Source organism: Schistocerca cancellata, chromosome 8, assembly GCF_023864275.1.
Source record: "Schistocerca cancellata isolate TAMUIC-IGC-003103 chromosome 8, iqSchCanc2.1, whole genome shotgun sequence".
In the NCBI taxonomy this organism is placed as follows: domain Eukaryota; kingdom Metazoa; phylum Arthropoda; class Insecta; order Orthoptera; family Acrididae; genus Schistocerca; species Schistocerca cancellata.
Window position 1 is genome coordinate 427,490,487 of NC_064633.1, and position 25,333 is coordinate 427,515,819.

The 25,333-nt window shown below is 43.3% G+C and overlaps 1 protein-coding gene across 1 annotated transcript in view; it reads right to left on the reverse strand.

Annotated features, from left to right (window-relative positions):
* Window positions 1-2,721: 2,721 nt before the first annotated feature.
* LOC126095612 (myrosinase 1-like) overlaps window positions 2,722-25,333 on the reverse strand; it is a 184,079-nt gene continuing 161,467 nt past the window's right edge. The window contains exons 6-11 of the mRNA XM_049910380.1: window positions 17,138-17,232; window positions 13,658-13,802; window positions 9,194-9,342; window positions 5,649-5,783; window positions 3,321-3,427; window positions 2,722-2,927 (exon numbers count right to left, since the gene is read on the reverse strand). Of these exons, the coding sequence (XP_049766337.1) occupies window positions 2,801-2,927; window positions 3,321-3,427; window positions 5,649-5,783; window positions 9,194-9,342; window positions 13,658-13,802; window positions 17,138-17,232 (758 nt within the window). The 3' untranslated portion in view covers window positions 2,722-2,800. The remainder of the gene's footprint in view (window positions 2,928-3,320; window positions 3,428-5,648; window positions 5,784-9,193; window positions 9,343-13,657; window positions 13,803-17,137; window positions 17,233-25,333) is intronic.

Sequence of the window (25,333 nt, forward strand, 5' to 3'; positions counted from 1 at the left end):
TTGAAGAATACTTCCCTACTTCATTTCGCGCTTATCAGTCTTCTTCTTCATGTGTGTCACTCACCTCCTGACAACAGATTTATTACAAATTGTTGCTCTCGTTTGACTTGACACTTGTCACTGATTACGTGAAACCTTTCAGTGGATAATCTGACGGTTTCTTTGAAGTTAGTATCATATTCGCGGTTAACTAAAGTAGCGTCGAGTTTTCGTTCATTACTGAACCTCATACACACTGCCACAAACGCAAAGACGCTAAAATCCACATACAGCTGTAATAACTGGTGCGCATTGCTTTGGTTGTTGGAGGGAGAAGGGGTCATTTCTGATTTGTTTGATACTGCCTTCCACAGCTTCCCCTCCTGTCCCTACCTCTTTCTCTCACAGTACTATTTACACCAATGTCCTCACTTATTTGTTGCATGTATGTCAGTCCTGGTCCCCGGTATAATTTTTGTTCTCCAGACCTTCATCTAGTTCCATAGCAAGTATTGCCTGACGTCTTCACATATCTAGTGTCTCCCTCCAAACATCTCTTATCATATCAGTCCACTTAACTCATTTCTTAATCTACCTCGCCCTCTATCCTCTCTCGGTCCATCTCCTCCTGTACACTCACTCCATCTCCTCCTCTTCTCTGTCTGTCCATCTCCTCATTCCACGTCTCAATGTCCATCTCCTCCTTCCCGCTTCTCAGTTTATCACCTCCACCCCAGCACCAGGGAAAATTCTATGGTTTTTACCCCCACAGTACTTCTTTCCAGATTGTAATGTGTGTACCTTGTTTGGTTGAAATCGGTCTAGGGGTGCAGGAAGAGATGTTGACCATATGCATATGTGACATACATTACTCACATATATGTCTGATTTTGTGCTGTTTTATACCATATAGCCCAAGAGCGGATGTTACATCTAACTATAGTATTCATGCGCGTGGCTCGATCTTAGATACCGAAATACGTTGACAAAATTATCGCCTCGCTGCTGTGGTCATTCTCGCGATCTGGTTGACACACTGAACAGCACAATTGGATGTTTGTAAGTATTCCAAGTCAATTAAATACAGCACCAGCAAAGTGAGACTTTTGTTTATTATGTGAACGGGGGCATGAACAGAATCCAACAGTCTTTGTTGCCACGTTCCATACCAGGCATTGAGACGCTGTGTCCTGCAATTCACTGGGTGTTGTGTGATGTCCTTAGGTTAGTTAGGTTTAAGCAGTTCCTAGTTCTAGGGGACTGATGACCATAGATGTTAAGTCCCATAGTGCTCAGAGCCATTTGAACCATTTTTTCCTGCAGTTTCCAAGGAAAACTTCCAACCGCCGCTTTGTTTAAAAGAGACACTCCCCCCATTTAGACATCGCGCCTTTGACCGAGTCGGTTGCAGGACGATGGTGGGAGCTGTTACGGCTCTGAGGACCACTTAAAGCTTCAATTCATGGCTGTGACGAAGGTCGAATGTTTGCGTCACTCTACCGTCTCTTACTTCTGGGTTTCTGCTGGGCTGCTGTGCCGAATAAAGAAAAGATACAGCTGCTCAAAAGCAGAAGTGAATAGCTAATTCAATTCCTAACAATAGGCAATATTAAATACATGAAAGTTACAATAAACATCGTTTACAGAGATCTGTACATTACCGCTTCTCATTAACACTCTCACCTCTAAGGGCAGTGACGATTATAACTGGCATGCTACTGTTTTCATGAATGCACCCTACATTTTGGCTGAAATGAACTCTCTTGTATAAGACAGCTTAAAATTCTGATTATTTTGCGAACGAGTTAACGTGTCTTGCATGTAATGTCGAGCACAAAAGCGCAAAAACAAAAACTAGAAAAAGTTTGAAAATATGTTTAAAGTTTGTTGGAGGTCGCTAAGTACTCTCATTATCCAAAACAGGGTGCTAGTCGTCTCGGCAATGTTCTCTGTGTTTTAAGGAAACTTACTTTTTTACTTCTCATTGTTTATGTGTAATACAATGACATAATTTTCCAAGTACAATCAGTGGTGTATGTCGATGCTGTCAATGAAATGTGTTTCAGTTAGCGGCAAAGAGGTACTAGTTAAAGGTCCTGAGTGATACAGGCACTTTTATGGGGTGGACAGCAAGGAAGCAGTAATCAATCAACTTTTTTCCTTTCCTCATTCTTTAGGGCTGTCAGCGAGGAAAAGCTTCGGAAATGTTTGAAATGATGTGTAAGGTTTGTCCCAAGTCGCTAAGAGCTCTTATTCTCAAATACTGGATGAATATATTATGGATATTTGTCAGCTTTTTGATACGCTACTTTTTCATCCGCTCCCCTACCCCTTTGAGAGGCAGCTGGTACTTAGTTCCACACTGTTATTATCCAGATTTGGTTCAAGTCGATCCCATTCGTTAAGAGGACGTATTGAACATTCAGACCTACGTACATTTTTATAAGATGCAGAGATATTGCCAGAGAAGCAGGAAAATGTTAATTCTCTCAGTAACAAATTTGAGAACATTTCGTTTTACTGTACCAAAATGTTAAGGATTTATGCCCAAATATACGTAGTTCGTATCTTCCGTTATCCGTACATCTGCAAACCAAAGGTTATTATCTTATGAATGGCAATAAATAGTGTCTTCGATACTTTTTAATAATATTGTTTTATTGACGAAACTTATACTGTAACAAGAACTCTCATTATGGCATGCTATTGTTGACAGCTTTGACATACAAGGTACCTGTCGTCTTGGTCTCGCATATTATTTCACGTACATATATCGACTATTCATATTAAAATAGCCATATACTGTTGTTTTATTACGAAATTACGTAAAATATTCTTCAGGTACACTCATGTTGCTGTAGATGCCATATAGGAAGCTTGCTGAAGCCTTTGGCGTCCTTGTTCTCTCAGTGCTGTTGAAATCCACGTGGTAGATGCCGAACTTCGGTCTGTAAAAGTAGAAGAAATGACACAAGTATATACAGACTGATTAACAAGGTATTACAGGATTAGTTACAACACTGTATGTCAACAACGGTAGTAAAACAGTCTGTATCTGACTGAAGAATCATCCTAACGGCTTAGTGAACAGGAAAAATGTTTCTTATCCAGTGCTGGGCTACCCGATAAGAAAGGGGAGAAAATAGAACACTCAGCAAAGGGAGGAGCTAAATGAAGATAGCACTTTGACTACACTGGTGACATTTTGCCTCAGGTACGTAACAACAGATACGTGTTCTAAAAAACAAATGAAGGCAGGTAGGGGAGGTAACACTTTAAATTTACTTCCTTCTCGACTAACAAATCAAATTTCTTAGTTGCATTCCGTAACAGAGGCTTACCTGAAACCAGAATTCCACTCCAAGTTGTCGAGAAGGCTCCAAGTTGTATATCCGATTACATTGGCGCCATCTTCATTGATAGCTTTCAGTAATTCTGCCAAGTATTGCTGATAAGAGAAAGATCTTCTTTTAGACATTAAATTACTCTGATTATTCGTAGAAATCATTCGTATCATTCATAAGATACAGAACACAAGAAGCAAATCTTATTAAAACATTGACACATTACATTCGTCGTTTTTAAATATATTGTAACAAGTTTTGGGAATTTTCTTTATGACGACAGTCGTCATATTGCTGCTAAATTCTATTTATTTAATTTCTGTGAACTACTTACAATCTTTTCGCCATGACCTGCGAGTTTATCGTGATACTAAAGGCGCGTAGTGAGCAATGTGACAACTGTCCGGCTTATACACTGAAGAGCCAAGGAAACTGGCTAGTATCGTGTAGGGCTCTCGCGAGCAGACAGATGTGCCGCAACACGACGTGGCATGGACTCGACTAACGTCTGAAGCAGTATTGGAGGTAACTGACACCATGATTACTGTAGTGTTGTACATATATCCGTAAGAGTACGAGGTGGTGGAGATCTCTTCTGAACAGGAGGTTACAAGGCATCTCAGATATGTTCAATAATGTTCATGTCTGGGGAGTATGGAGGCCATCGTAGTGCTTAAACTCAGAAGAGTGTCCCCGAAGCCACTCTGTAGCAATTCTGAAGGTGTGGGACATCGCACTGTTCAGGTGGAATTGCCCAACGCACAATGGACATGAATAGATTCAAATGATCAGGCAGGATGCTTACTTACGTGTCAGCTGTCAAAGTCGTATCTAGGCTGCACTCGCCCCACACTATTAAGGAGATTCCACCAGCTAGAAGAGTGACTGTATGACATTAAGGGTCCATGAATTTAAGCGGTAGTGTCCATACCCGTACACGTCCATCCGCTCGATAGAATTTGAAACGAGACTCGTCCGACCAGGCAACATGTTCCAGTCTTCAACAGTCTAACGTCAATGTTGACGGGCCCAGGCGAGGCGTAAAGCTTTGTGTCGTGCAGTCATCAAGAGTACACGAGTTAGATTCGGCTCCGAAAGTCCATATCGATGCTGATTCGCTGTATGGTTCTCACGCTGACGCTTGTTATTGGATCACAATTTAAATTTGCAGGAATTTGGGGAAGGTTGTATTTCTGTCACGGCGAAAGATTGCCTTTAGTCATCGATGGTCCCGTTCTTGCAGGATCTTTTTCCGGCCACAGCGATATCGGAGATTTGATGTTTTACTCGATTCCTAATATTCACGGTACACTTGTGAAATGGTCGTACGGGAAAATCCCCACTTCCTCGCTACCTCGGAGATGCTGTGTGCCATCGCTGGTGCGCCGATTATAACGCCACATTCAAACTCACTGAAATTTTGATAACCTGCTGTTATAGCAGCAGTAACCGGTTTAAAAACTGCGCTGGACACTTGTTGTCTTATATAGGCGTTGCCGTTTTCCGCCTGTTCCCACATCTCTGTATTTGGATACGCATGCCTATACCAGTTTCCTTGGCGCTTCAGTGTATTTTGACAGAGCTAACACTGATTAGGACAGGAGATACGGTGACAGGACGCGTAATAAGACATCAGGTAGTAACCTGCAAAGTACTAGAGGGGATCGAAAGGGTCCTAAAATGGACAGGAAAGCTATACTGGAATAAATACAACTAATAAGGAGAACTACACTAAGCGAAGAGTTTGGAACAAGAGGAGAGGCTCCGGCAGACCACATGAAACTAGTGAGAAGACCAGCGCTAAATAAATTCTAAACAAACAAAAATTTAGAGCTGTAATTTGCAAGGCAGATTACGATTTAACGTTGTGTTGATGGTGAGATTATTAGGGACGTAGCACAAGCCCTTATTGTGGAAGGATGGGAAGGGAATTTGTTCGTGTCGTTTCTGAAGTTTTTATTTTCAGTGACTTAGGAAAATCACGGAAAACCTAACTATGCATGGTAGGACAGGAATTTAAAAATTTGAAAACAGGGTGGTTCAGATACATCGTTGACACCCAGTTAACAATATTACGGAAGCCCCGTGGCACAGCCAGAAGGGAGTAATTAAAAAGAGTTAGATTAGGTGAAACGATGAGTGACATACATTTAACTACTGCGCCACTTTGATCGCTAGTAATATGAAACTTTTTTGACGTTTCTTACTCATTGAATCATACCTGCACCTTCAATTTTTATTTTATGTCTTTGTTTTTGGGTTATATTATGTTCTCTAGTAAGACACTCGAAACTGGCAAGTTGTATGTGAATATTCCATACTTACCCCGTAATAACTGATACGTTCTTCATCTTCGAGTCCCCCAAAATCGGCATAGCCGTTCTCTGTGATGAAAATAGGATAGTTCGGATATCTCGATGACACCCAGTTAACAACATTACGGAAACCCCATGGCACAACCTGAAGGGAGTAATTAAAAAGATTTAGATTAGGTGAAACGATGAGTGATGTACATTTACTACATTTAACTACTAGCCTAACCATAATGATCATTCCATTAAAGATAAAAATCAAACCTTGTGGTACTAAAAACTTGGAAACCGCAAGTATAGTTCAGAAACAAACTCCAAAGATTTTACGAGGCCTCTTGACACGTGAAAGCGATGCGTCTGTTCATGAGTCGAATTCGGACATTTCGTACGTGCTTAATACGTTCAATACTTTAACCGACATACGGTTAAAATTTGGCAGCGCCATTTCTTTACTGAAATTTATTTCAATACATTTATGAGCCGCAAACCACTTTGTAAGAAGCAGGTATAAGTAGAAAGAAACGCAGTCTGCTTGCCTTTCAACTTTAAATATGAATCATGAATTTATCAAAGAATCCTAGCAAGATATGAAATAAATTAAAGATTTTCCTCAACATAAGGCTGAATCTGATAAGAGGGATTAAAATACCAGCAGTAAATAAGTTAACAAAAACACAGAAGAAGTTGGAATATGTGTAGCGGGAGTTTTATTTGGATTTCCATTGTTACGTACATCCTCCAGTATCTCCAGACAACTAAATTACTTGTGCGTCTGCTGCCAGTAAACAGTTTTTTTGCACTACGCTCGCGGAACAATTGACGAATTTTTGACGGAACAAATACAGGTTGTAGTAGGTAAATGACGCCTAAGCCTATAATTATTAACTTAGTGCATAACTGGTCTGCCTGACTATTAACATAGTGTAGACGTGGTAGATCGCTGTAGGTTCAAAAAAAAATAACAATAATTTTCGGGAGAGGGGGGTGGGATGCGGAGGTGTCTTCTGACTGAACTGAAACGGCACACCTAGATTTCCTGTTTTGGGTCAATCATTTCATCTCAGAGCGGAATTTATTCACAGCTTCCGCAGTTATTTGTTTTATATCAGCTAATCTCTTCGTCCAACTAGTAGTTTTCTCTTTGTGTTTCCTTCTACTATTATGGAATTATTTTCTAATATCGTAAGACATATCCTTCCTCCTTCTAGCTTACATATATATTTTTTGTACACTATTTTTCTTGCTTACATGCGTTCTAAGGCCTCTTCATTTTTAAAGTACGTTCCATTTTCTGTTTTCCTTGATTTTATAAAGTGCACGGTTCACTTCCATGCAGGGCCGCACTCTATACGCAAATCCTTTGCCAAAGTTTGGAGTATTTTTGGCACTAATACATTTCTTTTGACCAGCACTGCTCTCTTCACTTCTACTATTCGGCTTACAGTTTGTCCTCCTTTCTTGTTGTGTGGTCTGCATACAGCATGCCCTTGTTTAGTGTACCTCAGTTCAGTCGTCCAGTTAGTCGCTAATCTCATATCTGCCGTTCCCCAAAGCTGTTTTCTCTCTTTTGTTTGCTCCTAATTCATAGTCTGTACCAGTACGCTGTTTATTACATGCAACAGGTCATATCCCTCACCTTCATACAGGACGCTTTTATCATCAGAAAACCGTATTAATGATATCCTCATCCCATATTTTCATCTGAGTTTTTTTTAATACATCTTTTATTTTCCTTAGTGCTTCTCCTAGATTTTAGTTAACAGCAGAGAAGAAATTATACTGGTGGTCATTACATTTGCAATACAGAAAAGTGTATAAAATAGTTAGATTTTACGTATTATGCATTTACTGTATATTATAAGGGCAGTAAACTGAAAACGAGACAGAATGAAGAAAAGTACGTAGACTGTTTATTACTTCAGAAGTAGCCGCCGTAACTGTGAATACATTTACCCCTCTGTTAAACGAGTCGGTCAGTGCCTTCATGGAACAATGTTTGCGGCTGCCTACGGAAGCATGATCGTACGCAGTCGTGCACCTTTTCACCGAAGCAAAGAGACGGCCACGAATGTCTTCCTTGAGGGCTCCCAAAATATGGAACTTGCATCGCGAGAGATCGGGACTGTATGGAGGATGTTTACGGACTTCCCAGCAAAACGTCTCCAGTGTAATCGAAATAACTGGGGTCCAGATGGGCGGGCATTTTATTAGAAGTTTGTTTCGACTACGGAGTAGAAGTTCCGCAGGAAAGCCCCAACATACTCCATTAAGTCCCAATCTCTCACACATGCGATTTTAGTACTTTTGGGGTAATGAAGAAAGACATTCATGGCCACTGATTTGCTTCGGACTGAGAAGTGGACACATGGCTAAGATCGTAGTTTCGTAGGCAACCGAAAACATTTTTGCACGAAGGTACTTACCGTATTGTCTCACAGTGGTATAAATTCACTAACAGCTGTGGCGATTGCTTTTAAAATAATTAATAGGTTATCTATTTTTTCCAATCTGTTTCGTTTTCATTTGACTATCCCTTATAAGAGTAAATGATCAAACTTTTAGGTGCTTTGGGGGTGTAGAGTATGGGAAATTTAATACGAAGTATTTGCACCACTGGCAGTAACAGCTTCTCTAACGTAGCTGGGCATCGAGTCAAACAGTGGTCTCATGACGGGTTATCATTCCATGCTGCCTCCACGCCAAAATTCATCAATAGTAGTGGCTGGAAGTTGGTGGTGTGCCAGTGTTTAAATAGCACATTAGCAGATAGAACATAACTCTGTCGAAGTTTTGCCGAGACTGCGACCACTGCCACAGTGAGATATCACCCACGCTTCATAGCAGCCGTTGAAACGCTGTGATTTGCAGATACCACGGAAAACTTCCAACAACCGCTTTCTTTAAAGAAGATGTTTCTCCATGTAGCGATCGCTCCTTTGCACGAGGGCTTTCTAGCAACTGAGAGTATTGCATCCCATTACGTTAACATGGCCTGCCCCATGTCAGTTGAAGGGTGAGGGTGGGGGTTGCAATGGCCCAGAAGACCCTCTAAAGCTACACGTTTATGGCTCTGACGAAGGTCGGACGCTTGCATCCCTGCACCGAATCTCTCTGATAGGCTGCTGTGCCGAATAAACAGAAAAATACAGTTTCCCAAAAACCGGGGTGAACAACTAATTCAATTCTTAGTTTGACCATAGGCAACACGTGGAATTACAAGTGCATCGATTCTGATGGCACTTATCCTTGATCCACCTTCCTGTTCACGACGAGTCCCAGTCCTGTTGCACCACTTTCAGCTCTGATTGACCTTAGTAAATTTTCGTCTGATCAGTTGGTAGCGAGCCGGCCGTGGTGGCCGTGCGGTTCTCGGCACTTCAGACTGGAACCGCGTAACTGCTGCGGTCGCAGGTTCGAATCCTGCCTCGGGCATGGATTTGTGTGATGTCCTTAGGTTAGTTAGGTTTAAGTAGTTCTAAGTTCTAGGCGACTGATGACCTCAGATGTTGAGTGCCATAGTGCTCAGAGCCATTTGAACCAGTTGACAGCGAAACTCACCCTGAGCCATATTAAGCTGCTGCCAGGCCAAGTGAAGTTGATTATTCGCTGAACACCACTGTCGCGTTCCAATGATGGTGAGCCACCCACGACTGCTGACTTCACGAGACTTGTTGTGTATGAATTCAGTCCAAAGAAATCAGAAGAACCTGTAAATAATATATCAGGATTTACGATTTACTCTTCAGAGACATGTTTACATATGAGCTAATATTTGTTTTCTTGTAGAAATAGTAAGCAGCCAATCAGTTGCGAAATAGGTTTATTGAAACCTCTTTATCGTGATTTCAACGTTTATAAAAACGTATTCTTCCGGAAAAAATATAGACAACTAGAAAGGCATCAGTATAAGAGTGGGTCCACAAAACAACCGTTTTTGATACACTTGTAGACCATGGCAAAGCCCTCCTCTACCTACCCATTTTGACCATAAGTCCTAGTTAGAAGCCAGCGCACTCGTAAATGAAAACACATGTTCAGGCGTTGGTTCAGTCGGATAACATCATGTACATCTGGAGGAACAGCCCTAAAAATCAGTATGTACTGCTGTCCAGTTATTTTCTCTGGTAGGAAGTGTGGCCCAATAATGCAGTCTCCGAGCAGATCTGCCCAGAAGTTCAACGAATAACGCTGCTAATGTCGTGATACGTGCATTGCATTAGGATTGACGTCGGCCAAAATGTATGGTAGATAAATGTATGGTAGATAAAAATACCGTCACCGGTAAATCCAGCCTCATCAGTGAACAGAATACTGTTTGTACTGTATTGTGTTGTATTGTAAACCGGGGGCCTAGAAACGACGGAGATGCTCCGTCCCCGCCGCAGCCACAGTGATCGACAACCCCACGACGACTACCACAGTCCACTTCATCCCTCTGCCGCTCCACACCGAACCAATCTTCAGGGTTATTGTGTGGTTCGGCCCCCGGTGAATTCTCCACACTCCCCTCCCCCACCGGGAACGTCTCACACCCCTATGTTTGAGTGGTAGAGTAATGGTGGTGTACGCGTACGTAAAGAAGTTGTTTGCGCAGCAGTCGCCGACATAGAGTAGCTGAGGTATAATAAGGGGAACCAGCCCGCATTCGCCGAGGCAGTTGGAAAACCGCCTAGAAACCATCCACAGACTGGTCGGCCCACCAAGTCCGCCAGGCGGCTTCGTGCCAGGGACCAGCGCTCCTTCCCAGTCCAGAAAGCCGTGCGTCAGACCGCACAGCAAACCGGACAGTCACAATACTACTTACAAACAGGGAATACAGTATACACCGTTGTTGCACACATTGGCAGACATTTCTCTAGGAGGGAAGTCTGCATTGTTGGCTGCTTGGACTCGCTAGAGATGATATGGACTGCCGACGTAAAATCCGCCACACTCTGCTATGACTAAGGACACGCTCTTGGGTACCAAAACTCCTTGTCGAAGTACTCAGACCTTTGTGTAAGACGCTTTCCTCACCATCGGGTGTTATTTGTCTGGGTCGACTTTCTTGTACGTTGTGAGGCAAACTCCCAGTTTCTCTAACGCGCTGATGTAACCGGCTAAACGTACGGCTGTGGGACTGACTGCAGAGAGAAAAATCTTCTTCATACACTCGTGCAGCTTCAAGGGCGCTGACATTCGCTTTACCATACATGATGTGCATGTCAGCCTACTCTTCATTAGGGTAACCTCTGTCCATGGTGCCTTCACAATTGTAATTGATTGTGAGGCCGGTAAGGAACAGTGCACGGAGGGCGAAAGGGAAGTAGTTGCGTATGCGATAAGGATTAGGTAGCCGATCCCAAACCTTGAGAGAACAACGAAAATTCCGCGGTATCCAGAGGCGCTTACAGTTGGTTCCCAACTCCAATTAATGCGGTAGTCCGGCAACGATTGATTTGCGGACCCATGTTTATTGGAGCTTTTTAGCTATGTTTGGTCTGTACTTCCCATGTTTGAGTTATTGACCATTACTTCTCATCACTCGATACATATTACTGATGCTTTTCGGCTGTTTTTGTATTTTAATGCACCTCTGCCGCAACATGATATCCAGATGTCTGTATTTCCTTCTGAAGAATACGTTTTTATAAACATTGAAACCATGGGAAAGGGATTTTAATAAACCTTCCAATTTGCAACTGATTGGCTGTTTGCTATTTCGAAAACAAGATTTCATTCTAACTTACTGCTCCAGCCATGTACAAAATTTGAGCTAATCTTTATTTAAAATATGTACCAATCTGAAGAGGTATCTGTATGACTCAAATATTTGCACTCCAGATGGAATATCACACACGATGTGAATACAATGCCCCGAATTACTCTGTTGTATACTCTCGACACATCAGGTGCCTTGTACGAGCAGGAGTTCGCAAATTGATAATTCTGATGTAAGACGCCAACGGATGGAATTGAATACGAGGCAGTATGAGGAGTTGAATGAGCAGCAAAAAGTATGTAAACTGCTGTCCTGTAATTTGTCGTTCTTTATGTGCCCATCGAGCAAAGTCAAAGCTTCTGAGCAGTCTCTTCCTAAAATTTGCTGGCTAATTTTCATGCCACAGATGTTTATAACATCTGTGATAAATTCACTGCATCTCGTACAACTTGAATATCTTATCATCGACACACGTGTCAGTAACATCGATAGTATATCAATGGAATGCTGCTGTGAGATCGTATTTGAGAAAATATACTTATAAAGGGAACCAGGAAGGATATAACACGATACAAGGTGACCTGCATTCCCAAAACAATAATCGTGAGGCTATTTTATGACATTGTTCGACACAGTCTTTCTGCCACAATAAACACATGAACGTTTGTGTTGTATAAATGTATTGACAATATATGTGACGCAGACGATGTATTACCGAAGAGTAAGTTGTGATTTAAGCAGAGAACGAATGTAATAGAAATGAAGGAATAAATTTGTAAATGTTTAATAAATGCAGTTCATTGCTGCGATTAGAAGAGATCGGAAAACAAAGGGCTCAACAACGTTTTCAACATGAAGTTTACCATACCAAAGAATTAGAAGAGCTAGTTTTGGATATGTTGTACAAGCTTACCATGACCGTCCATAAGGTCATTTCATATTTTGGCGTTTTGTGGAACAAACCATGACTATGGAGAATGTAGTATCATATAACAACACCAGCCTATTGGCGTAGACATTGGAATTGCAAATTTTCGTTCAGCGCTGATAGGGTCATGTGGGAATGTGGGATCCAGTAGACCCAATGGAGAACGCCCACTGAGCCATGCCTCTGGCTCTGTACCATGAAAACCCTCTGCTGCAGCAATACAGGAGGGCCGGCGGCAGCCACATATCCTACTTTAGCTCCACCATTTTGATATGAGTCACTGCGCAGAAGCAGCACAGTCACAGCTCCAACTCCATTTGCTTGTGCTTACTTCAGGGAGCCTCATCATTGTTGACGTTGTGATAGCTGGAACCTGTTTCTTGCTGGATTATTTGTAATCATTCTTCATTCGCTTGGAGAAATACTAGATAAGTATATCTTCTGTTTGTTGTGTTAACTTGTTCACTTATCATTTCTGCTACTGTTATGATGCACTTCGACGGCACTCTGTAACCCACCCCTGCTTACCATTGTGTACAAAGTCGTACACAACTCTCATGACTTGTGTGTTCCACAAAAGGCCAACAACATCCTGGCAAACAAAACTTTCTAGTATTTGGCACTCATATTTCCGAAAGCTTAATGAACCATCTACGAAGGAGACTTTAACAAATGCTCTGAGGAAAATTAAGCCCTCTAGTAGGATCGATAGAGATAGATACATAGATTCCAAACGTTAGAGGAGGCCTGCCTAGTTAATATTACTCAAATCTAATATTTGCGCTAGTATTGCATGGGACAGGGAAAGAGTTGTACACAACTGAAATCATCAAGAACAACATGAATCAGAAAGTGACAAAGACTGATTCTAACAGGAGTTTAGGTAATACACAGAAACTAAGGAAACAGTCATATAATCTTAAAACAAGGACATTAGAGTTATGAGTCAACAGTATAGAGAATAAATCTGTGCCAAATGGGATAGATTGGAGCAATTAAATACTATAAGTTTTATATTAAATAATTTCTGTATTAATTAAACTGCTGAGAAAATCGTACATCCTCATAAGTGTTATTTATTCAACAAACATTCTTCCACGTTTTCTGTAGTGTACGAGAGAAGAGAACATTTTAATGGTTGCACAGAGGAGTCTGTGAGTGCCCAATAAATATAGCTAGGAAAATATAAAAACACCAATGGCCCGATCTCAACAGAAAATGAGTAGCAGAATTTGTAATTGAAGTATGATACATCAGCGAAAGCAATTGCATGAAGGCGTAGAGACGATCTAAAAAAAGAGATGGAAGCTGCATAGGAGCAGAAACAAACATGCAAAAAGAAACATATGAGAAGTCGCAAGATTTCTACATCATCTGGTACTGGTGTACTAGCCTTTGATCATCAGCTTCTCCTCCTCAGTAAAGCTGGGCAGGCGTGACCTGGGTCGACCCTCGGCTCTGCTGTTGTTGTCCACACGTTCCCGCACCACGGCCGGGTAGTCGCCGTCGATGTAGATAGGGTTCGCGAACAGGCCCAGCTGCAAGGTGATCATAATGCAGCAAGTGCATGAAGCCAAACCAGAGAATCTGAACAAAGAAAATGTCAAAGTGGGCCACGGAAACAAGGTGTCTGGGCTACAAGTACACCCAAAAACTAATTCTTATAACGAAAGGACGTTTAATGCTGCTGAGCAAATACGAAATAGATAGAGACACTCTCAAAGATGTGATTCTCACTCTTTCCTGAACAGCGCTAAGTCGCATAGCGCATGTGCACCAATGACAGAGAACACCTATCTCGACATGCTGGCGAACTATGCAGTTCCACTTATGCTTCTCGATGTCATTTTCAAGTAGGATATTGCGCCCCCCCCCCCCTCTCCTCCCCACCCAACCCCCAACCACCCTCCCATGATCATGGGGTTGTTACCACATTTCCATATGAGGCGTTTCTCAATCTGACTCTGCTGGATTATAATGCATTAATGCATGAGGGTTTATCAAGGACTCAGCATACAGAACTGGGGTTATGCTAGATTGCAGACAATGGCTCTACGTATTAGCAGAGAACATAAAACCTGTCATGATTACGAACATGTGACGAGAGTGGAGTACCTTTCCGATGTCTGTCAAACAACAAATGCTGCCCACTTTAAATATACTAAAACCCTTTATTATTTTGTACGAGATAGTAACACGAGGATATGAAATTTTGTTCACTATTTATACTTGCATAAGCAAATTTATCCCTAGAGGGGGTCTCCAAAATCTCTGTTGAACTGTTTTATATTTTTAGCTCTGTCCACAACTGATGTCATGTCAAGATCTTTACTTTTATTATGCTTATGTGGACCCAAAATAGTCTTCAATCATTGTTTAAATCATTTGAATTGAGAGTTGTCTGTATACAAGGTGATTCACAGGTCCCATTACAGGCTTATAAGGGCTGTAAAGGGGCTTTGTGGATAAAGCCTTGATGATTAACCCGTGTCCGAAAATGTGCTGTCTGAAAAATAAGTTTTGAATATAGGATCACTTTCAAATTTCCCATTTCACTATACACACATATAGGACGTAATGGGGTCTGACCAGCGCTCGTCTACAGGAGCACATGGCACGGGCAATGTTTCTTCGCCAGCTTGTCTCCTACATAACGTAGGACGCCCTCTTCGCACTCGAGAGTCGGAGAGCCTGTGGAGCACCAGAGTACACTCTTCTAGCTGTGAGCTCGCCAGTTCCTCGCAGCCGCCGCTGAAGTGGGACGAAAATAGTATGTGGTGTCTAGGTCCCGGATTTTAATGACATTAAAACAGTGAAATATGCAGGCATTTACGACCTAATACTTACATAAATATGACCTTAAAAAATAAAATAATTCTTTTCATAAGCTAATTTCTTGTTTATTTGGTCATACACCTTTCGACATAAAATTCACTTCCGAACAAACGCTTAGTACAGTACTTACTTTTTGGACAGTTTGAAGCTAACTAGCATTTATTTTTGAAATATTTGGTTGTGTGTGAAAAAAAGCAGTATACAGTGAAAACAATGACACCTATCCAAACAATTAAGCTACATTCTAACCACAGCACACCACTTGTTTAAAGTATTCCAAATTAGTTCACATGCCCTGTCAATCTTCAGTTTCTACACAGCTACACTGGATCTCAAGATGAATTTCTTAGATTTTCGCTTCTCACAGAAGAGCTTCTGTAAAGCTAGGAAGGTAGGAGACGAGGCACTGGTGGAATCAAAGGTGTGAGGGCGGGTCGTGAGTTGTGCTTGGGTAGCTCAGATGGTAGAGCACTTGCCCGCAAAAGGCAAAGTTACCGAGTTCGAGTCTCGGTCCGACACACAGTTTTAATCTGTCAAGAAGTTTCATATCAGCGCACACTCCGCTACAGAGTGAAAAGCTCATTCTGGAATATTTACCCATGTAATGACTACAGGAACTATCAGGATTGGGGAACAACTTCTCCGGTGATCACGATGTTTTCTTTCAAAACTGATATATTTTTTTTATCTCCTCTTGCATGGACTCTCTCTGCTTAAACAATGACTAAAGAGACGGATACAACAATGGAATTTTTATTGATTTTTGACATCTACAACGCCCTGACATTATCTTTTGATTTTACCTTGTACTAAGGCATCTCTAAAAATGCTATGAGTCATCAGCACCTATTGTCATTTCTGCTGAGGTGTTGATTGATCACTATGTCGGTTCTTCTTCCCGGAACCGTGCAACTGCTACGGTCGCAGGTTCGAATCCTGCCTCGGGCATGGATGTGTGTTATGTCCTTAGGTTAATTAGGTTTAAGTAGTTCTAAGTTCTAGGGGACTGATGACCACAGCTGTTAAGTCCCATAGTGCTCAGAGCCATTTGAACCCCCGTCGGTTCTTCTTGCTACAGGGAAAATGTCGCTTAGCTGTTGAATCCCAAAAAACTATCGAAAAGCTTGTAGTGGTACACAGAGTTAAGCTAGTTAACGTCACGATGGCAGTCAGAGTTGAAGGGGGCACTTCACTGGTAGTTTTATCATGTCACCTACGGAAGATGACACGACAGCTGAACGATATAGCCACTACTTTGTGCCGCGGAAGTTCGATACTACTCTTAATTTTTAAGAAATGAGTTGGATAATGTAATAACTACTCATGAGAGGGAAGGGTCAAAGAGAGATATCAGCTGTCACTTTGTTATGAGACACTGCTGTTCAGATATCTTAGAGAAACCTGGTTCGTAATTTGAACAGAGTTCATAAGATTATGAGTACTAGTTTCTGTGAAACAAACGTGCTTCTACTGAAAATAACATTACGGCAGCTAAATTACGTATAATTTCTTTTTTGCACGGAATGGATAAATGATACATACAAAAATGTGATTAAATTTCTCGGTAAAAATGTGATTTAATTCCTAATCAAAAGTTTTTTCCGATTGATAACGGCCTGTTACGCTCTGTAGACAAAGAGCGTCAATTTACTAATTGTTACTCGCCTTTCCTTAATGAGTGGCTACAATCCCTTATCTCGTTGGCATAACCATGAACCTAACAGCATTTACTACGTCGACAAAATGAGTAAAGTTTACTTACTACACAATCTTCTGAAAAATATCACCAGTCAGTCATATTTACTACACAATCTGTCAAAAAATATGATCTTTCAGTCATAATCTCACGTAGAGAGAAATAAAACCTCAAAACGAATTTCCCAACTACCAAAGTTTATATAACATCTACTTAAAATTTGTAATATCTCATACCACTGTAAATGTCAGATTAAGCAGTATCACCCAATCCTGTTAAACGGATAATCGTGTTGACAGGACAGTGTTTGAGATCAAACATTTTATGGTGCGGTTCTCCTACCTGGAACTGAAACTCACGTTCCTGAGCCTCCAGGGATTCCTCCAGGTCATCGTATGGTTCGAACCAGTCACAGTTTAGTGTGATACCGACTTTACCTGAAAAAAAGGACGATAATTACCAATAAAGGCCAATGCACTACATTTAATGCTTTTTTGTGTCAGAAAAAGGGAAAACAATGGTCGTATGAATGCAACGAGAGTAGGCTAGCTTTACAGTGCATGAATGTAAAACTTTATCGGAAACGGTCTGGCATCCTGTTACATAATTAAATTAATATCACAGAGTTTTTAGCATACTTGGAAGATGGGCGACAGCTTCGCATCTCAAACATCAGTGGCATAATTAGGGTTATTAGCCCTGCCCGTAATGTTTTGTGTTGAGGGTCGGCAACCGTTGTGTGCTCGTTGCTAATGAGAAATCGGTGGAAGGTGGCGAGATCAGCCGTGGCTAATATTAAGCAGAAGCCTGACACAGGCATGAGTCTGTGTACACTGGATGTTTGCCGGTAGAGCTAACTATCAACCGATTGGGTTAATGTTGCTACTAATTAGCAACCCGGGACTCTCACTACAATCACGGAACTACAAGTACAGGTAGAAGAGTGATGTCGAGGTGGTCACGCTTATAGAACTGTCCTGACGCGGTCTGCGTTGGACGGCAGTCTGGAGGTTCTTCATTGGCGGCGATGTTCAAAGAGCCTCACGCGGCGCCCGCAGAAACCTTCGAGGCACCCGCTCTGGCAGTATGGATAACCCAAGATACTGCGAAATGTAACAGTGTAGCGTGGATTAACACGAAAGTGTTCAACAAATTTCGTGTTTCTTCGTTTTGGTATCAAATGCGACCAGATATTTTACTGCATACGACCTTCTGCCAGTCTCTTTCCCCATCAAAGTACAAGGGCCAGTCAAATAAAAAGGAGACAAATGGAAAAAAGTAAGTATACTATTATTTGAGAAGTAATGACCATGATTCTTAATACTTCTTTCCCACAGAGAGACAAAGTGGTCAGTGCCTTCATGGAAAAATGTTTGCAGTTGCCTATAAGAACCACGACTGTATCCAGGTGTGCTCCTCTACGTTCGAGGGTCAGGAATGTCTTTCGTCGCTGCTCAAAAATGTGAAAACCATTTGGGGTTATATCGAAACTTTATGGAGGATGTTTAAAGGCCCCCTCCCCCCAGCGGAACTTCTGAAGCGTAATGGAAACAACATGCCATAAAATGTCCATCACACATTCCTAACGTTGCGTCGACTACGCTGACCATAATTTACAATGATGACGATTATGTATATAACATATTTTAATGAGGATTACGCAGTGTCGAGGCAAGCCATCGCCTATGGTCAGCTGTCAGACTATATTCGAAAGCGTTTTACTATTAATTGAAGAAAGACTTCAACTGTGATATATTCGACGGTTTTATGGCAAAGTGGAACATTTAACGTCAGGAAAGCTTGCTGTTTTATAAGTCTAGTGCGTAATCATTATGCTGCTTGAAGATAACTGATAACTACACTGCGTTACACCAGCATAGATTTGTAAAGAAATACACTCCTGGAAATGGAAAAAAGAACACATTGACACCGGTGTGTCAGACCCACCATACTTGCTCCGGACACTGCGAGAGGGCTGTACAAGCAATGATCACACGCACGGCACAGCGGACACACCAGGAACCGCGGTGTTGGCCGTCGAATGGCGCTAGCTGCGCAGCATTTGTGCACCGCCGCCGTCAGTGTCAGCCAGTTTGCCGTGGCATACGGAGCTCCACCGCAGTCTTTAACACTGGTAGCATGCCGCGACAGCGTGGACGTGAACCGTATGTGCAGTTGACGGACTTTGAGCGAGGGCGTATAGTGGGCATGCGGGAGGCCGGGTGGACGTACCGCCGAATTGCTCAACACGTGGGGCGTGAGGTCTCCACAGTACAGCGATGTTGTCGCCAGTGGTCGGCGGAAGGTGCACGTGCCCGTCGACCTGGGACCGGACCGCAGCGACGCACGGATGCACGCCAAGACCGTAGGATCCTACGCAGTGCCGTAGGGGACCGCACCGCCACTTCCCAGCAAATTAGGGACACTGTTGCTCCTGGGGTATCGGCGACGACCATTCGCAACCGTCTCCATGAAGCTGGGCTACGGTCCCGCACACCGTTAGGCCGTCTTCCGCTCACGCCCCAACATCGTGCAGCCCGCCTCCAGTGGTGTCGCGACAGGCGTGAATGGAGGGACGAATGGAGACGTGTCGTCTTCAGCGATGAGAGTCGCTTCTGCCTTGGTGCCAATGATGGTCGTATGCGTGTTTGGCGCCGTGCAGGTGAGCGCCACAATCAGGACTGCATACGACTGAGGCACACAGGGCCAACACCCGGCATCATGGTGTGGGGAGCGATCTCCTACACTGGCCGTACACCACTGGTGATCGTCGAGGGGGCACTGAATAGTGCACGGTACATCCAAACCGTCATCGAACCCATCGGTCTACCATTCCTAGACCGGCAAGGGAACTTGCTGTTCCAACAGGACAATGCACGTCCGCATGTACCCCGTGCCACCCAACGTGCTCTAGAAGGTGTAAGTCAACTACCCTGGCCAGCAAGATCTCCGGATCTGTCCCCCATTGAGATGTTTGGGACTGGATGAAGCGTCGTCTCACGCGGTCTGCACGTCCAGCACGAACGCTGGTCCAACTGAGGCGCCAGGTGGAAATGGCATGGCAAGCCGTTCCACAGGACTACATCCAGCATCTCTACGATCGTCTCCATGGGAGAATAGCAGCCTGCATTGCTGCGAAAGGTGGATATACACTGTACTAGTGCCGACATTGTGCATGCTCTGTTGCCTGTGTCTATGTGCCTGTGGTTCTGTCAGTGTGATCATGTGATGTATCTGACCCCAGGAATGTGTCAATAAAGTTTCCCCTTCCTGGGACAATGAATTCACGGTGTTCTTATTTCAATTTCCAGGAGTGTATATACAACGATGCAGCCAAGAGAAGAGTATAACAGCTGTTTTAGCTCTCTGTTTTTCTCTGTCCTCTGCTGCTTCCTTTTGCAATTGCAAAACATTCTCTGTGCCCATAAAATAGTTACACAATTTTAGTTATACAACGAATAAAACGATATCGGCTGGTCAGTTTTAAGTAAATGGCAGTACATATGTAATTGTAAATTCAGAACTCTTTAATATGCTACCAGTTTCGAAGCTACATTACTTCTCTATGAGACCATGCGACAGAAATAGATGGGGAAAATTCATTTGCATGCGCTCACTGTAGGATCAAAAATAAGATAACCGGTGTTTGCAGATATCTGATAAACGACGTGATAGGTTCGTGCATTTACTGTTGAAGGTCTAGTGATGCGATGGATACAATATCTGAAGATACCTATGGTGTGTTATTCAGCAATTACAGGATGACTCAGCCGGCAGTTGTGGCCGAGCGGTTCTAGGCGCTTCAGTCTGGAATCGCGCTGCTGCTACGGTCGCAGGTTCGAATCCTGCCTCGGGCATGGATGTGTGGTCCTTAGGTTAGTTAGGTTTAAGTAGCTCTAAGTCTAGGAGACTGATGACCTCAGATGTTAAGTCCCATAGTGCTAGAGCCTTTTCAACCAGGATGCCTCACAACTAACGCGAGAGCTGTGTCCGAACTTTCCGGGGAACCATTCAGAGGAGGAAACGCCTGGCAGCTAATGATGTGGCCTTTCCTAGGACACTAACCCGTGGCGTATCGCTTTGGCAAGCTGCGCGCTTACACGCACACGCACACACATACACACACACACACACACACACACACACACATACACACATACACACACACACACACACACACACACACACACACACACACACACACACAAACCTTACATTGAGGTAACAAAAGTCACGTGGTCCTCTTAATCTTGAGCCCGAGGTAGAGCAGCAACTCTACATGGCATGGACTGTACATGTGGTTGGACGTCACCTGCAGAAATATTGCGCCATGCTACCTCTACAGCCGTGCATAATTGCGAAAGTGTTTCCGGAGCAAGATTTTGTGCGCTAACGGGCCTTATCCATTAATGTTCATTGGCATTCGTGTGGGGTGGTTTGGGTCACCAGATCATTTACTCTACGTGTCGAGAATGTTCTTCATACACATCGCGGACTATTGTGGCTCGACGACATGGCAAATTGACATATAAAAAGGCGCACCATGAATAGCTGCCGGCCGCGGTGGTCTCGCGGTTCTAGGCGCTCAGTCCGGAGCCGCGAGACTGCTACGGTCGCAGGTTCGAATCCTGCCTCGGGCATAGATGTGTGTGATGTCATTAGGTTAGTTAGGTTTGAGTAGTTCTAAGTTCTAGGGGACTGATGACCACGGATGTTAAGTCCCATAGTGCTCAGAGCCATATGAACCATTTTTTTGAATAGCTGAAAATTGTCTCCAAGTAGCCGAAGATCAATATTTCCAGTCAATGATCGGTTCAGTTGGAACACAGGGCCCAGTCTCTCCCTTGTAAGCACAGCCCACGCCATTATGGAGCCACCGCCAACTGACACAGTGCCTTGTTGACAAGGTAGGTCCATGGCTTCGTGTGGTCTGCGCCACACCCGAAACCGCTTCTTACCAACTGAAATCTGGACTCATCTGACCAGGCCACGGTTTTCCAGTCGTCTAGGGTCCAACCGATATGATTACGAGGGCAGGTAAGGTGCTGCAGACGATGTCGTGCTGTTAGCAAAGGCACTCGCGTTGTTCGCCTGCTGGCATAGCCCATTAACACTCTGCGGCGCCGTCATAACGGATATGTGCTTCTTACGTTTCACATTGATTTCTGCGGCTCTGGTTCAAATGGCTCTGAGCAATATGGGACTTAACATCTGAGGTCATCAGTCCCCTAGAACTTAGAACTACTTAAACCTAACTAACCTAAGGACATCACACACATCCATGCACCAGGCAGGTTTCGAACCTGCGACCGTAGCGGGCGCGCGGTTCCAGACTGACGCGCCTAGAACAGCTCGGCCACACTGGCCGGCTTTCTGCGGTTATTCCACGCAGTTATGCTTTTCTGTTAGCACTGAAATTCCACGCTGCTTTCGGTCGTGAAGGCCGTCGGCCACTGCTTGGTCTGGAGTGAGAGGAACTGCCTGAATTTTGATATTCTCGGCACATTCTTGACGCTGCCGATCTACGAATATTGAATTTCCTAACGACTTCGAAAATGGAATGTCTTACTCGTCTTTTTCCAACTACCATTATACGTTTCAGTGTACGCTAACGCCCGTCGTGCGGCCAGAATCACATCAGGCAACATTTCACATGAATCACGTGAGTACAAATGACATCTTGACCAATGCACTGCAAAAAAATGTTCTAATATGTGAGAAATCTTACGGGACTTAACTGCTAAGGTCATCAGTCCCTAAGCTTACACACTACTTAACCTAAATTATCCGAAAGACAAACACACATCCATGCCCGAGGGAGGACTCGAACCTCCGCCGGGACCAGCCGCACAGTCCATTACTGCAGCGCCCAGACCGCTCGGCTAATCCCGCGCGGCACGCACTGCACTTTTGTACCTTATGTAAGGGCTACTGTTGCCATCTGTATACGGCCATGTCTCCATACCAAGACTTACGTCACTTCATCGTACAAAATAGCAGTATCGCGCCCTCTGATAAATTCAAGAAATGTTGCTGGTCGTAAGTACTACAACTAGTTTGATCCTCAAATGTGCCATTCTTTCTAATAAAGCCTTTCTTCCCTTGTTGGGCTAAGTGAACTTGGAGAACATTAGAAGGCGGAGTTCTGAAAACACTTGTTGGTTGTAGCACGAGCGTCTGCATAATGTCAGAGTAGGAATGTGGCGCCTAATGAATGCTACCAGGATAATTGGGACGGAGTTCCTCATCACTCCATAATTTCTGAAAACTGTGTGAATAAATATGTTAAAGCACACTAACTGATTAATAGTTTCCGAACACATATTAATGAACGTTAATCTAGGGTGGGTCAACCCTTCGCCTTTATGACGGTTTTAACTCTGTTTAGGACACATACTTTGAGGTGCCAGAATGTCTGGCAGTCCATTCTTCATCAACAGAGGAATTCTGAGAAGGCAGTGATGCGTCTCGAGCGAGTTCTAAGTTTCAACTCATCCCAGATGTGTTCTGTTGGGTTCAGATCGCGATCATGGGCTTGTTAATTCATTTTAGGAATTTCTTGAAGGAATACACTGACACTTGAGCGTATATATCGGTATATTCCCTGTGTACATTCTAGATTTGGGCTCTTACTCCATTATTGAATAAAATGCTAAATGCTGTAAAATGCAAATATCTGAAAATTTTTAAAAAAATCGAAATATCAGATGCAAGTTAGTATAAAATTACAAGCTATACAGTTTCATCTTAGACCAGTGACGTGTTTTGATGTAATGGTAAAAACGTGGTGAAATAAAATGGCATCCCGCACAGTACACAGGTAAATACGATAGTGGGATGAAATGTAAGGGCATATATTGTAATTTCATATCAGCCTGCCCCCGAAGGAATCTTCGCTAGGTGTGTCGGTGGTGCGAGGCACGTTGGTCTCATGCTGATTAGGAGTCTGCTGCTGGGTGCTGTAGAGTGACGCCACCTGGCAGTGAATGATGGGAAAGGAGTGACTTTGTGTGATTACACACGCTCTACCCTGTTGCAAACCGCTGGTTGAGTCTGGGTTTGGTGAGGATCATACCAGCCATCACGTGTAGCGGTGGCAGTGAAGTACAGAGGAGGAGTTTTTCGTGGTTAGTGTGGAGCTCCCTTATTACGCTTAAGACGACACTAACTGCAGAGTCACACGGACACCTTTTATTGAAGGGGCTCGCAGACGATGAGTGTTTCTATCAGGTTGAGAATGCTCCCTCCATAAAGCGGCTTCTTTCGAACAACAGTCTGTGGACTGTTCTGACCAGAATCCCCACCTTAACCCAATAAAACACCTACGGTATGCGTCAAACGTCGACATCGCCCCAGACACTAGCGTCCATTACCTTCTCTGATTTCGGCTCTTGAGAAAGAATGGGCTGCCAGACATTCAGACATCTAATTGGACGCATCCCAGGCAAAGTTCAAGCCATCATAAAGGCGAAGGGAGGACACAGCCCACATTACTGTCCATTAGTATGTGTCTGAATACTTTTGATCAGATAGTGCAGTTGGTTATTGAAGCAATGGTCACTGAAGTCCTCATCTTGTTCCAAAGTAAATGACGTTAAAACTTGCTTACTGTGAATGGAATTTTGACACCTGGATTTGAGAACAGGTGATTTCTTTTCGAGAACAGTCGAGAAAGGAAGTGCAAACTCACCGTTCTGCGTGGAGCGGTACTGCTCGTCGTAGAGCCGGTAGACCATGGCGTGCGCCCTGATGACGGTGTGGGCCGCCAGGTAGTCGCCGATGCCCGGAGCGTTCTGCGATGGAGCTTGGCCGCCGGTGGTGGCGTAGCCTTTCATAAACTCGTAAGGCTCGTTGAATGTTAGCCACATCTTCACCTGTGTGAGAAAAATGGCATCACAATACAGCTAGATGTCGATGACTTTATATGTTGGTGTGTAGGGAATGGACACTGAACAGAAACACCTTCTAGTATCATTAGCTAGTTAAAAATGGGAAGTTTGAAGAAATCCCATGGTTGTCAGCACAGTTTGGTATAGGTAGGAATTCGACGAACCTAGATAGTTATTCTCCATCTCCAACTACCCCATCTTCCATAACCCTCGCTTTTTCTGTCGAATTACGTGTGCGTGTACATCCAAGATGTGGGAAACCAGAATATTGACGAAGCTGTTTTTATAAATCATGTATTTTTTTTCACAGACGGAGATGAGTGTTTCATGACAGCAGTTCCTACGAAACTGGACAGTCTGGGAAAAAAGCCGCACATAAAATTCCCTTGCTTCACTGTGGTAAAATGAGTTGAGACTATCTTGATTCTTGACAATATCGTCAAAACTGGGTGTGCTCCAATGAAATAAAGGAGTTTTATATATTCAGCATGTGGAAATCTTTCCGCACATCTTTAATGAAACAGTGACGTTTGCACTATTTTTTTATTATTTAGGTTTGATTTACTATACAAAACACAGTTCTGAGTCTGGGTCGTGAGCCTCTGTCCCCAAGTTGTGCATGTATAGTACAAGGTTTGACCTGCCAGAG